At 44.0% G+C, this 15,376-nt stretch overlaps 1 protein-coding gene across 1 annotated transcript in view; it reads right to left on the bottom strand.

Moving 5' to 3' along the window:
* MEI1 (meiotic double-stranded break formation protein 1) overlaps window positions 1-15,376 on the bottom strand; it is a 57,528-nt gene that overhangs the window by 7,639 nt on the left and 34,513 nt on the right. Inside the window, exons 17-22 of the mRNA XM_054987743.1 lie at window positions 15,121-15,218; window positions 14,556-14,730; window positions 12,301-12,448; window positions 10,296-10,580; window positions 7,643-7,808; window positions 6,648-6,752 (exon numbers count right to left, since the gene is read on the bottom strand). Of these exons, the coding sequence (XP_054843718.1) occupies window positions 6,648-6,752; window positions 7,643-7,808; window positions 10,296-10,580; window positions 12,301-12,448; window positions 14,556-14,730; window positions 15,121-15,218 (977 nt within the window). The remainder of the gene's footprint in view (window positions 1-6,647; window positions 6,753-7,642; window positions 7,809-10,295; window positions 10,581-12,300; window positions 12,449-14,555; window positions 14,731-15,120; window positions 15,219-15,376) is intronic.

The raw sequence follows: 15,376 nt of genomic DNA, 5'->3' as shown, positions 1-15,376 counted from the left end.
GCATGCACGTGCAACAAGCAAGAACAGCCTGCACATGAATTGAGGACTACACATAAAATCCTGCATTTGCGCAACCTCAGGTAATTCGCAACATATAGAAAGACTGTTTGCTGCGATCTTTCCCAAAACCCTGCAGCAAAGCTGGCTTGGGAAAGATCAGGGAAATCCTAGGAAGTGCATGAATGCACCATGAGTGGGCCGCACAATGCTATGTGGAAGCAGAGAGGAAAAAACATTTTCCAAAAGCATCAAAACCGCCACAAATAACTTGTGTGGAAATGGCCCCTGTCACAGACACTGTACAAAGACCATCTGTTTTAAAAAAGAACAGTATTCTCATTAATCTCATAATGAATGGTGTCACAACTGTGCATTGTAATTAACACATATACCATAACTCTCACCACTATTTCAGCTGAAGGTCAATTCAGTGTATCCTCAGAAACAACAAAAAAGTGAAAAATACAGCTCATTTCTAGAGATCAGAAGATGTAACCATAAATGTAAATATCAGGTTCTGTTCATTCATGAAAACAGAGTTGCGCTTACCGTAACTACTGTTCATTGACGTCTTCTGTGCAGACACACATGGGACTGCGCCTGCGCAGGCCTGCCGACCGGATTTTTCTTTTCTAGCTAACGTCCACTAGGGAGCGCACGTCCGATCCAATGCGCATGCGCGGCCGTTTCCCGTCCGAGCGACATTGGGCGACGTCGCCCCCTTCCCCTCAGTTTCTCCTTTGCCGCCGAATGCCTTCACATTATCTGGAAGAACACAGCGGGGTAGGAGGGAGGGTTGTGTGTCTGCACAGAAGACGTCAATGAACAGTAGTTACGGTAAGCGCAACTCTGTTTTCACTGTCCGTCTTCTGTGCAGCCCCACATGGGAGACTCACAAGCCACTTATCCAGGAGGCAGGCATGTGTTCTCACTGAAAAAGAGACTGAAGCACTGCTTGACCAACAGCAGCCTCTTTCCTTCCCCACACATCTAGTGCATAATGTTTAGCAAACGTGTCAGAAGATGACCACGTTGCAGCCCTGCAGATGTCTTGCAAGGGCACGCCCCTAAGGAAGGCCGCAGAGGCAGCTTGTGCTCTGGTGGAATGAGCTTTTACTTCCAAAGGGCAAGGTAACTTAGCATGCGAGTAGCAAGCCCTAACTGTCTGAGTAACCCAGCAAGAAATTGATTGAGCTGTAGCAGCTTTTCCCTTCCTGGGCCCATAATAGCACACACACAGTTGTTTGGCACACCTAAACTGTGAAGTACGTTGAAGGTAAAATAAAATGGCCCTTCGCACATCCAAGGAATGTAAGGCCCTTTCAGAGTTATCGGGTCAGGAAAAAAGATAGGCAGGACAATGTCCTGCGAGGTATGAAACTGAGTGGAGACTTTGGGTCTAAAACAAAGGTCAGGTCTCAGAACCACCTTATTTTGATGGACCTTCAAAAAGGGAGGATCCCACCTTAGGGCTGCCAACTCGCTAACCCTGCGGGCAGATGTAATGGCGACCAAGAAGGCCACTTTACAGAACAACCATTTTAATTCACAAGTAGCCAGTGGTTCGAATGGCGATTTCATAAGCCCCACCAATACTACTTGCGGTGACCATTGGGGAACAATTTCCTTGACTTGTGGAAACATGTTATACAACCCTTTTAAAAAAGATTTCGACAGACTGTGGGAGAAAACCGTTTTCCCATCTATCTTAGGGTGGAAGGCTGAAATAGCCGCCAAATAAACTTTAATAGAGGAATTAGAGAGTCCCTCGTCCTTTAGAGACAGAAGGAACTCAAACACAGACGACAGACGACAGTCCAAAACATTCACTCCTTTGTCATCAGCCCAGGCCTCAAAACGCTTCCATTTAGCTGAGTATGACCTGCGAGTGGTGTCTCTACGTGCATTCAGCAAAATTTCAGCTACCCTGTCAGACATCCCTTCCGCCCCTGAATGTGCCAAGCAGTGAGGTTGAGTTTGGGTAGGTCGTGATACCAAACCCCTTTGTCGGTCCAGGTTCAGAGTGAACCGATAATATGACCCTTGTGAAAGCTGCATGACATGTTGGAACCAAACCTGTCTGGGCCAGAAGGGCGCTACTAGAATTAAGTGCGGCCCATCCCTCTGAATCTTGCTGACGACCCGAGACAATAGTGGGAAGGGAGGGAAGGCATAAAACAGGTGCCCTGTCCAGCGTATCTGGAACGCGTCCCCTAGGGAATGGTGACCTAGACCTCCCCTGGAACAGAATTGTGGGGCTTTCTTGTTGTTCTCTGACGCAAAGAGGTCTACGTCTGGGAACCCCCAGTCCAAAAAGATGGCGTTCAGGTAGTTGTCTGCTACGGTCCATTCGTAGCTGTCGAATTGCATCCGACTCAGTTTGTCTGCGATGACATTGGTGGTGCCAGGAATATGGACCGCATGAATGAACACGCCTCTGTCCATGGCCCATTCCCAAATCCGAACGGCCTCATCGCAGAGGGCCTTGGAGGTAGTGCCCCCTTGCTTGTTCAGGTAGAACATCGTGGTGCAATTGTCCGTGAGCACCTGAACGGACTTCTGCCGCAGCGTGTCTGCGAATGCGATAAGGGCATAACGGACCGCTCTCAATTCTAGCAGGTTAATGTGATCTTCCCTTTCCTGCTCTGACCAGATCCCATGTGCCCTAAGGGCAACACACTGGGCTCCCCATCCTATCGTGGAGGCATCAGTCGAGATTGTGATCTCAGTTTGGATGGACCCAAACGCAACACCCCCAAGGAGGTTAGTCTCATCAAGCCACCATCGTAAGGCCCGGATAATCCCTCTTGGGATGGAATACCGCTTATTCTGGGACTCGTGTTCAAAATCATGAACAGAGAGGAACCACAGCTGGAGAGGTCGCATGTGCAACCGGGCCACAGGGGTGACCGCTGTAGAAGAGGCCATGAAGCCTAGCAGCCTCTGGATAGCCGTTACGGATTGGAACCTACATCTAGAAAAAAGATTCACCATCCTGTCAATCTTTAATGCACGCTCCCTGGGCAGAAAACCTCTGTTTACATCACCATCCAGTTCCATACCGATAAACAGTATTATCCTGGACGGGGTAAGGTTAGACTTTTTCAGGTTAACCAAAAGTCCTAGTCGGGAGTAGGTAAGCATCACCTTATTAATTTGGACCAGGAGTGCATCAGCAGAGGGTGCTGCCAAAAGCCAATCATCAAGATAGGGATAGATGGTACAACCTTGTTCCCTCAGGTATGCAACCACAACAGCCATACATTTAGAAAAAACTCGGAGGGCTGTTGAGAGTCCAAAGGGAAGCACCTGGTAATGGTAGGCCTTATTGTTACAAAGGAACCTAAGGTATTTCCTATGATCAGGATGGATGGCAATATGGAAATATGCGTCCCTGAGATCCAGGACGGCGAACCACATGTCCTCGGGCATTAACTGGAGGACTGTATTCAAGGTAAGCATTCTGAACCGCTTAACGAGAACGAATTTATTCAGTTCCCTTAGGTCTAAGATGGGTCGTACACCTCCATCCTTTTTGTCTACAAGGAACATCCTAGAGTAAAAACCCAAGAGGGGGTCCTGAGGGAGTACCTCCTGTACAGCCTCCTTCTCCAGTAGTGCTACAATCTCATCCTGTAACTTATCAGAAGAGGATTGTACTGAGTGGTCAGGAAGAGACAACACTGGGTAAACATCAAACTGAATTTTATAGCCAACTGTAACGATCTTAAGAACCCAACTATCAGAGGTAATCTCTGCCCATGCTGATGCAAACTGAAGCAATCTGTTTCCAAACACGACAGATTGTTTGAATTCTAGTCAGAACTGCTTAGGCTGCGTTGCTGACTCTTTGGCATCGTGGGCATGTTGATTGCGACGCGGGCGGTAGGTAGGCCTCCGGCGCTGAAAGGAACTTGCAGGTGGCTGGAATTGCCTGTAGGACCCATAACGTGGATACGGTTGGTATCTCTGTTGTCGCCCACGATAGCCCTGCGAAGAACGATATTGGAAGCGACCCTTGGTGAACGGCCTGGTTGGGAGAATACCGTAGGAGCGGGCCGTGAGCCGGTCCTTACGTTTTTGCGACAGATATTCATCCGTCGTGGATGAGAACAGAGATGGACCTTCGAAAGGCAGATTCTCCACTTTGTTTCGTGTCTCGACAGGCAGTGCCGTTGTGCGGAGCCACGCGTGTCTGCGAAGCACGATGGAGGATGCCAATGCTCTCGCCGAGGTATCAACAGTGTCGCGGCCTGCATTTATCTGTTGTCGAGACAGTCGCAGGGCCTCATCAAGAACCACCTTTGCCAACACTCTCTGGTCTGCCAGGAGTTTTTCCATGAAGGCCGCCATGCGGTTCCAGAGGAAAATTTGATAGGCCCCCATGATGGCTGAGTAGTTGGAGATTTTCAGTGTCAGGGCCGCAGAAGAGTATAATTTCTTGCCCAAGGAGTCCAATTTTCTGCTCTCCTTATCGATGGGCACAGCATAAGACCCTTGGCGTTGACGGGTCTGCATTTCCTCAGTAATGAGGGAAGAAGGAGGTGGATGCGCAAAGGGATACGTACATACGTCATCTCTTGTCTTGTACAGAGCCTCTAGCTTGCAAGATGTCGGGTACACAGAAGCCGGCTTATCACAGATGTTGTTAATGATTTCCACCAAGCCTTCGGTGAACGGGAAAGCAATGGTTGGAGGATTCCCAGACTGGACATACTGCAGAATCTTATCTTTTGGCTTAGGATCTACAGCAGAGATCTCGATGTCCAGAGAACGGGCCATTCGGACCATCTGCTCAGTATAGAGCCAGTAGTCCTCCGATGGTGATACACGACCGGTCCCAATGATGATGTCATCAGGCAACGGGTCAGATGGAGGGCTGGGGCTCGGGCCTTGGTAAAGTTCGGGCTGCTGGTAAGGCGAGACATGCCTGGGAGAGCCATAGTGGGAGAACTCCCTCCGAGTGTCACCCCAATACTCTCTGCCAAACGATGGAGAGCTTGCATACAGAGAGCCCTCTCTATCATATCCATCCCGAGGAACATGATAAGGTAGGTCCTCTCTACCCGCATAGTCACCAGCATGCCACTTCTGGGCCACCCAAGGTGGAGTGTCGGGCAGGTCACCATCATCATCAGTGGAGTGGTACAACGGAGGTGACAGGTGTGGTGATGGAGTCGAGGGCTTCTCCCAGAGCACCTCATCCGTTTGGACCGAAGCCGACTGCCTGTGCTTCGATTTCTTTTTCGCCTTCTTCTCGCCCTTGGCAGCTGAAGTCTGATCGGCGCTTCGGTTCCAGGCCATCGGAACCAGGGATGTCAAGGTGGGCAACGGATCCGACGCCTTCGGTTCCGACCGGGCACTCGTCTTCGGAACGAGGCTAGCGCGCGCCGATTCTGTAAGCTTCAGGGCCGACGACATCGACTCCGATATCGGATCCGACGGCTTGGGAACCGATCCAGCTGGAATGTTCGGATCCGACGAAGTCCTCGGCACCTTCAGCGCCGGTGTGGCAGGCGGTTCCGACCTCGTCGGAGACCTGGAACGGCGTCGCTTCCGAGTCGGATCCGACTTCGGGGCCAAATGTTTGCGACCCGACGTGGAGCTCGCAGCGTCCTTCGGATCCGAGGTCGGAGTTGGGGCTTGTCGGGGCCGATCTGGCGAGCGAGAACGCGAGGTGGAAGTGGCGCTCCGGACAGATCCCATCATCGAAGGGGTTTCGGCCGTACCACTAGCCGGTGGTGGCCCCCCCGGGGTATCAGGAGCTCCCGACGCCCGCATAGCCCTTCTCCACAATAGGGCATTCAATCTGTTTGCCCTCTCAGCTCTGGCCTTCGGGGTGAACCGATGGCAATGCTCACATTTTTCAACAATGTGTCCTTCACCCAAGCACTCGAGGCAAACGGAGTGACCATCCGTCCTTGTCATCTTCGTCAAACAAGTCGAACAGCGCTTAAACAACGACTTCTCCGACATCCTTGGACAGAAGGTATAGAAGATAGAACGATCTCTCACAAAAAAGTTTCCTCTCACAGCGGACAGCTAGATCTTTACCGGTCGGCGGCAAAGAAGAAACTGAGGGGAAGGGGGCGACGTCACCCAATGTCGCTCGGGCGGGAAACGGCCGCGCATGCGCATTGGATCGGACGTGCACCCCCTAGTGGACGTTAGCTAGAAAAGAAAAATCCGGTCGGCAGGCCTGCGCAGGCGCAGTCCCATGTGGGGCTGCACAGAAGACGGACAGTGAACCAGCAGTACCACTCTCAGCAGAGTTATGCCCTTCTAAGTCCATTTTGTTTTTAGCTGAGCTGATGATCTGAATTGAAAGACTCCAGTGCTTGCCAGTACAGAAAGTAGAACAGAACATAATTAAACAAACTGGCTTAACTTACAGTACACTAGGCTTTTCCCCTTGTCTCCCCCAGAACTTCTTTCAGTTCAGGCTTAGCTTTGATCTCTGAACCAGGAACTTCTTTCACTCCATGAAACTTCAATACACTTAAATACACCCTTTTAAGTCACTTCAATACACCCTTTAAAGTGTATATACAGTACACTTAAAAAGGTGTTATTCTGTTTAGGATGGCACTGTAGCTCTCTTACCTCCAAACTAAAGATCATACCAGACAATAACAGGGAAAACTCACCCAAATGAATCAATCTGAAGTCTGTACTGTCCAGCTCTCTCTCCATCACATATCTCAACTGCACCAGGAACAGGAGATTCAATAAAAGTGGCAGGGTCTGATTTTCTTAAACAGAACATGAAAATTCACTAGTATTCAGTGACCTAGGCTGCAATTCTAAGAATATTTTCCTCTCATGCTATCCTGTCCTCAATAAAAGAGGTAGGATGTTGACTAAATGCACACACAGTCCTTACACTGCTACTTGAAAAAATAAGCCTCAGTCTCACAATCTTGCTTATCTACACAAGAATAGGAGAAGACTTGAGCCAAGAGCTCTAGTGAGCAACATTTATTTATTAGGCTTTTTTAATGCTGCCTCTTCAGCGACCTGAATGCAGCTTACAATTAAAACTACATCACAATATTAAGAACAAACCATTAAAAACAAGCAATTGGACATAACCAGGACAAAAGCAATCCAGAAGCAGCCTATTAAAAAGCTGGTAAGAGAAAACCCCTAATTAAAAGCCTGGGTCAAAAGATATGTTTTGGCCTGGCACCTAAAAACAAGGAAAGGAGGAGCCAGGTAAACCTTGAGGAAGGCATTCCAAAAGCGAGGTGCCACCATACAAAATGCCCTGTCTCTTGTCACCACCTATCTTACCTCTGAAGGCAATGGCACAGAGAGCAGGGATTAGGAGGCAGATCTTAACCGGCAGGCTAGATGATATACAAGGAGGACACACACCTTCAGGTCCCCTGTTCCCAAGCTGTTTAAGGCCTTAAAGGTAAGAACCAGCACTCTGAATTTTGCAGAGAAACAAATGGGTAACCAGTGCAGATCTTTCAGCACAGGAGCAATATGAGCTCTGTACCCAACCTCTAACAAAATCCTGGGTGCCATATTTTGGTTCCAGATAATTTCAAAGACAGCCCCATGTTTCATGGTCCAACCACTCAGGGGTACCACTATTCAACTACTTCTTTCATTTAAAGGCTGGTTTCTTATTCACCTTGTAAAATGCTACTACTGTTTTCTACCAGAAGCTTCTGTAGAATCTGTAGAAATTGACTTCGAAGAAGATCGCAGACACAGACATCCTCATTTGCTTTCAGAAAGGTCTCTAGTGTCACTAAGACTTTGTGAGCCACTTCCTTGGTTCCTTGGCAGACTAAATCCTGAAAGGGAAAGCAGATCAGCACCCATTTAAGCAGATGTTGCCACTGTTCATTGTTATAGCATAGAGAATGATCTGGGCACCAAACTGGAAGCCAGGTTCCATGATTCTTAGTGATACTACAACCATACTAACAAAAATATGAGTCATCATGTACATACTTAAATTCAGAAAGATTATACTAAAATTGTGACTTGAAGTCACATTTTTGGTATTCAAATACATTTGTTTTCCAAACAAATACAAGATTGTTCAAATGTAAATATTTTAATCCTCTCTTGACATATAAGAAGCCAAATAGTTGTATAATAAAGATGCGCTGTTCAAAATTAAGGAATAGGGCAATCTTAAATAGATATCAATGGACTTAGAAGTGCATAGCTCTGCCCTGACAAGCTATAATCCTGAACACGTTTACTAGGAAGTAAAGTCCTATTGAACAGATGCTTAGGACTGCACTGCAGCTAAACTAAACACTTTGTTCCACTATGAATCAATACTGCTCTGGTGTCTGTAACACTGTCATTTCCTATGATAGACCAGAAAAGTAGAGCTCTATATAGTTAAGCACAACTTCCTCACCCCCCCATAACACCTGGTGGTTCTATCTCTCAACTGCTATAGTGCAATCCAAACAAAGATGTGTCACATTTGAATACCACTACAAGCACTTATTTTAAAATATGCGCAATTGAGATTATCAGAAAAAGTACTTGCCCGGTAAGTTTCTATTAAAAGTAATATTTAGGTCAAACCAGGCAAGGACTCATTTTTGTAAACAACCTCTCTATCCCTTACACACACACAAAATGGGTCTCCCGAAGTAATACTGTCACTGATACTTGTTTGAGAAGTAAGAATACTTGTCACTGATACTTGTCTGAGAAGTAAGAATACTTGTCACTGATACGTCTGAGAAGTAAGCAGCATCCAATTTTTCCCAGTGTGCCCTCAGGTATTAATATTAAACCTTAAAAATATTTTGTGGCATTTAACAGAATGTAATAAACAGTGAGACATCCACAAAGACAATAGCACTATCCATGTTCACTTAATATGCATTCTGAGATGGTACACTTCTACAGAAGACTGGCATACTATGTTCCTGCCAACTCTGGATTAACTCTTAATATCTTTAGGATAATACTGCTACATTACTATAATTTAAACTTCCAAAGACAGCCTTTTATAAACCTAATGGAATACATTAAATTTGCAACTACAGAGGGACACAGAAAGAGAAATTATATGAAGTTTCATGCTAAACGGCTTAAGCCTATGAAGATCTTCATGTGATTAGGAAAAGATGCCTTTACAGTTGCCAACCTCCCGGTGGGGCCTGAAAACACCCCCCCCTCCCCCGGAATTACAACTGATCTCCAAACTACAGAAATCAGTTTCCCAGGAGAAACTGATGTTTTGGAGGGTGGACTCTATAGCATTATATTACACTTCCCAAGCCTTCCTCTCCTCAGGCACCACCCCAAAAATCTCTAGAAATTTGCCAACCTAAGGCTGGCAACTCTAGACTCCTTGCCAATTTATTCCACAATCCTATAATTGTCTGTGGAACTTCTTACAGCTTTTACTGAAGCATACTCTCTGTTATCAAGTACAACTAAAATATATGTAACTAGTATTTATTTGTTTAATTGTATTTTTATACCACTTCTCTGCCATTGAGATCTGTCATTTACAAGACAGATCTTTTATTTTGAAAAACTATATTGTTGTAGGAGAGAGAGGATTTCTTTTTCTAAAAGTACATGTGATAGTAAAAATATTTTCACAATGAAATAATTGAAGGTAAATATGCTGGTCCAATGCAGAATAAAAATTGACACAAAAGCAAAAGTCATGAAATACTTATTTTTAAGACCAACCAATAAGGCTAGTCCTAAGTAAAGTTGCATATGTCTTTTGTTTTTTGCATTTTCAGAGTAGATTCAAACAGCGTGTGCATGGAAAGGTTTATGTGGAGCTGGAGTTCAACATACACTAAGACCAGACTCACATAGATCTGATATTTAAATCATTAGATTCCAAACATATGGTAGCTAGGAATGCAACCTGCCTAGTAAGAATAATTTCCGTATGACTCTCACCACTTGATAACTGAAAAAAATCATCTTGTAATGGAACAACAATCTGGTCTGACTACTGGCAATTTCAACAGAAATTAATATGTTTGGCATCTAAAACCAGACCAAATATACTTTATCTTATCCATGAGTATTGCCATTATCCTACGGATGACCTTGTAGAAATTATTTTTTTATAATTTCTACTTAACTAATTTTTATTAAAGGCCACAAAATATTCCTTAGCTCTAAAAACACTAAGGACTGCCTTCTAGGACTTCAGCCCAGAAAAAAACACCTTTGTTCAGGACTGCATTTGACCATATATGTTTGATGGATTGACCATAGATGTTTGAAGGAACAAAAAACATAGTATGATTTTGTATTCATTAAAAATAATGACATACTAGCAAGACAAGTAAAGCACTGGGGTTCTCCTTTAGCATGCAAAGCAAACTATCAAAGTAGTTTGCAGAGTCAGAAACACTATTATTGATCCTTGTGACAGCATCTTCAGATTCAGTTTGGTTATAGTCTTCACAGGAAAACCAGAGCTCTAGGATACGGTGACCAAATCTTCCCATAAGTTCAGGATAGAATAAAAAAAAATTAAGAAGCTGAGGATGATGGACATACACCAAGGCAAAATCAGATGTAATCTCTAGGACCCTCTTTATGCAAGAAAGAGAAGCCTGGAATTAGAGGAAAATCAGAAGAGACAGTCAGTCAAAGTGACCTCATCAGGGACAAGTTTATAAATATCATGATAATAACATAACAGGATTAGAATATGATATTGGTAAGACTCATTATCATTATAATGGTAATCATTTCAAGGTTCTATTCACCTCTCTAAAGAAGGGTTGTTTATAAAAACAGAGCCGGCAGAGATCGCTCCTCAGAGGAGGCGAAGATGAAGTTAACAAATCTTCTGAGGAGCAATCTCCACTGGCTCTGTCTTTTTAAACTACCCTCCTGTAGAGAGGTGAAATTGACAGAGCTTTCAGTTCTGTCTTTTCAAACTACGCTTCCCAGCTAACATTGCATCTCCCTATACTTGAGCATTCTCATGTCTCATGTAGACATCTTAGATGTCTTGTGTAAAGATACTCCAAGAGAGAGAGGGTCCAGAGAAGAAGCAGGATATTGCCCTTAAGAGTACCAATCTGGAAACAAGACAAGGAAATGACACTCAATAGAAAGAGGTGCTGTCCTCATGTTCCTATCTGACTAGCCCTTGCTGCCCCCTGTAGATGCTTCTTCTCTTTCTCTTTGTACATGTAAGTTACATAACAGCATTCTCATAAGTGTTAAAAAATCTTTACCACATGCACAAAGCTTCATTCAAACTGAAGGGGGGGGACCCAGAACCCTTAAACCAACCCCCGCAAAACAAATCTAAATAAGTAGCATTCACATCTTTCCCAAGTGCTATCATCTTATAGCCACTAACAGGTCTTTCCAGATAAGTTACACACAGTTGTTACTTCTTTGTTGCTAGGACTCAAATCTTCTCTCAAGGAAATTCATTGCATTTTCCCATTGCTTAAATACCAATGTTGTGTTGTGAAAATGTGGTTCTTTCCCACTTAGAGCTAAACTAGGCATTATGGTAGCCACAAGTCTAATCCATGGCCAACGATGCCACTTTAGAGGAGAAATTAACTATTTAAAAATTGCTGCAAGGCCCCAATCCTCCAGCTGTTTCTGCACTTTAAAAAGGACGGGGGAACAATATCATCTAGTACTGCTACACTGGGGATTGGGCCCTTGCAGCAATTTTTAAATGATTAAATTCTCCTCTAAAATGGTGTCAGCAGCCATTGTTTGGACCCATGGCTGCCGTAACATCAAGTTTAGCTCTCAGTGTTTCCATTGCAAGTGCTATGCAATTTCACAAATGTAAAGGGCACTTTTAGAATTGTTCGGGTATCACCACCAGTTGAAAGTATTATCTCCCAACATCACTGTAAGTAAGTGTTAATTTTTTTAAATTATCATTTTTGGTGGCAGTACATTCCCCAGGTATGCTATTACAATGTTGGAGTACCCATCTAACACTAGTGTTCCCCATGTACTGCTCCCCACACCACCATTCCCTGTTCCAGAGTTCAAAAATAAAAAATCTTCACTACATGGGAGTTATCCTACTGTGTAAACTTGAATTTAAACTATCCATTGAGTCCCATATACAAAAAAGCAAACACCAGAATGGCTATTCCCTCATAGCAAAGCTACCTTCTAAAGAAGAATGAAAGATCATATGACTGGTACTAGACCTGAGCTTTTAGCACTAGAAGAAAAACATTTTTAAAAAATTTTCTGAAAAGGCCCACCAATAACAAGCTTTCAGAAAGGTGACAGATCATATTTTAAAAGCTGCTCTAGAAAGCAGTGATTAACAGTGTTTACCACGTCTAAAGCTTTAGTCTTGTCTTGGCATATTCCCAGAAGATACAAAGCAGCTCTAAAGACATATGGGGGTGGACAGTCTCCTTGATGCTGGAGTGACAGAAGGAAACTTCTTATGGCTGAGAACAGTTCTGCTTCTGGAACAAATCTAAGAACAAGCATTTTTAACTTTATTTATATCCCACCATATTTCCTTAGACCCAAGGCAGCTAACAAGTTGCAAATGCATAACACACAATAAAACAATCCATCTGCAAAACAAAAATATCACAAAAAAAACCCAGCACAGACAGATCTTCAAAACAACTCACCCTCCACACAACTCACTTTAAAATAATACCATTTCCTGAATGCAAACATTGAAGGCACCCTCTGTACCCAATTCAGGTAAGCCATTCCAAAGTAAGGATTCTGACACAGAGAAAGTTTGTGACCTGACTGTTGACAAACAAACATGAGAGAGGGCACCAGCTGGTACACGGGGTGTATATTGAGATTCAGTTTGATGGGGACCCTAGGCCATTTAGGGCTTTAAAGGTAATACGCAGCTCTTTGAATAGGGCCCGGTTAACCCATGCAGTTGACAGAACTCTAGAGAGACATATTGCAAACAGATAACCTCAAACAGAAGTCTTGTTGTCACATTTGTCACAATTTCAGCTTCAGATTGTTTATCCATCTACAAGGTCAGGTTCAACAGCACTCCAAACATTTTAATTTGATCTGCTAAAGAAAGATTTACCCATCTACGGCTGGCAAATCAATGCCAACCAAACTCTGCTTTCCTACCCACTGTATCTGGATTAAGCTTAAGTTTGCTCAACCTCCTTCACAACTACTTCTAAAAGCTTAGATTTTAAGATGTAAGGCTGTGAATCATCTGTATATTGGGGAAAACCCACTCTGAAGCTACGGATGATCTTGACTAAAGGTGTAACATGAAGTTTAAGATAAAAAGGACGGCCTTAATGTTGATTTTGTTCTTACTTGTCGGCAGGAAACAGAATTTCCACAGGAAAGGAAGAAACATCTAGTTGGTATTTGGTGCGGTTCCATAAGAGTCCAATTTATCTGCAGTGCATTTCCACCTTTATTTATTTATTTGTTTATGTCAACATAAATAAATCAACAGCAGCCTGTGCATGGGCTTTCTTTGTCGTGGCCTCTGTGGAACAGCCTGCCTGAGGAGGTTAGGAGAGCCCCCACTCTCCTCGCTTTCCACAAATGATGCAAAACGTAATTATTCAAAAAGGCTTTTTACTCAAGATAGGAGGGCTGTATTGTAGGGAAGGGATCTCAGATGATCTGCTAATGAGTTAGGAAGCATAGACTTCACCACTATGTTGTATTGGATTCCTGCTAATGCTGTGTCTTTTGAACTTGAATCTATTTACCCTATGGCATTGTTTATGGAAACGTTCTTGATATTGACTGTACAAACTCACTGTGTAACCCCTCTTGAGTCTCAGTGAGAAAGGCAGAATATAAATGACATAAAAGACGGAGACAGAGATGTTCCACCAGGCATTTGGTGGGGGCTAGGCTGTCCTCTCGCCGGCCATACCACTGAAGACCATCCACCACCCATGCAGGAGCTCATAAGTGTGGCGCAGGGCGTGATGTAAGAGCCAAGCCCTGTGCCTAAAATGCTGTATTTTAATATTTATATCCACCAATTGAGAAATGTTATTGTATATGGAATCGTGTTTTAATGTTTATTTATAATGTTTTTATTGTTTTTAAACTGCATGTTACAAATTGTATGCTGTTACACCGCCCTGAACCCGTCTGATGGGGAGGGAGGTCTAAAAATGCAATAAATAAATAAATAGGGTCTGGATCATCTTAATTGGTCCCCCATCCTTGCAGAGAAGGGTTGGCATCACAACCTTCCTTTGGCAAGTAATGATCACGGCACAGGTTATATCATCAACCCCTGTACCACAGCACCAGAAATCTTCCACATGCAGTAAAGTAACCCTTTCAGTGTTTACGGCCCAACACACCTTAGAACAGTCCAGTGGTTGTCATGGTGGCCATGACAACCTGATCAAGGAGAACTCAGTGTGGATGTTAAAATCCCCCAACACTATAAGGTTCAAGGGCTATAATACCACCTCTGAGTCGAACTTCCAATTCTGTCAGCTCAGCCATGGTTACTATCAGCAAGCTAGGCAGACAGTTACACCAGTAGTCTCACCTACACCCTCCCTGGTGTAGTGCTATGCTTTTTTTGCTTGAAACACTTCACTCACCTATCTCCTTGACTAAAAGCAAAGTAGAACAGAAGCAGGAGGCTATACTGGTGACTGCGAAGAGTTGCATCTAAGCAGCAAGAATCTGGGATCTCAGATAAAAGGGTGAGGCTTTCCTCTACCCCAGAGTTTAACTGGAGCAGATTCCTCTGCAGAAGTCCTGAGATTTCTTGCTCTAAAAGAGAAGCCAACGAGAAAATAGCAAAAGAGACAAAGAGCATACTAACACCAAAAAAGGATGTTTCTGGCTGGTAATCCTAAAGATTTGCTTATTCTCTCCCTCACCTGCCAAAAATGTTGGCAAAACCATCCATGCTTCCCTAACACAGTTTTGCTGTCTTCATAAATAGAAAAGATTGAACAATGGCCCTCCCAGAAGAAAGGTACAAGAGCCTCTATTTTAAAAATCAGCCATTTTAATACATTTTAATACAATGTCAGTGTAGGTGGCACATCCATTACAGCATTTTCCTCACACTTCCCTCCATATTTTTTACTCTCTCACACACAGCTATATATTGCAAGTTCTAGGAAATCCCACAAAATAGAACTCTATTAAACTTGCCCTCTTGGGTTGAATTCGCCATCTTCTTAGAAGATGAGTGAAGACTGAGGCACAAACTATGGAGAAAGCTGGAACAAGCTAGATTCAAGGCAGGGTTACTTGAAGGGGAAAAAATGTACACAAATGAGAAATTGACAGAATAATCTTGGTCATGGCATCCTATTTAACCTAGTAATATATTACTCTGGTGCCTTTCACACTGGGACTTTAAAGCGTTTCAATACCTGCTCTGCGTCCCATGTTAGGAGGGGTTTCA

This window comes from Eublepharis macularius, chromosome 9 (assembly GCF_028583425.1).
Source record: "Eublepharis macularius isolate TG4126 chromosome 9, MPM_Emac_v1.0, whole genome shotgun sequence".
Classification (NCBI taxonomy): Eukaryota; Metazoa; Chordata; class Lepidosauria; order Squamata; family Eublepharidae; genus Eublepharis; species Eublepharis macularius.
This window is presented reverse-complemented; position numbering and strand designations above follow the sequence as displayed.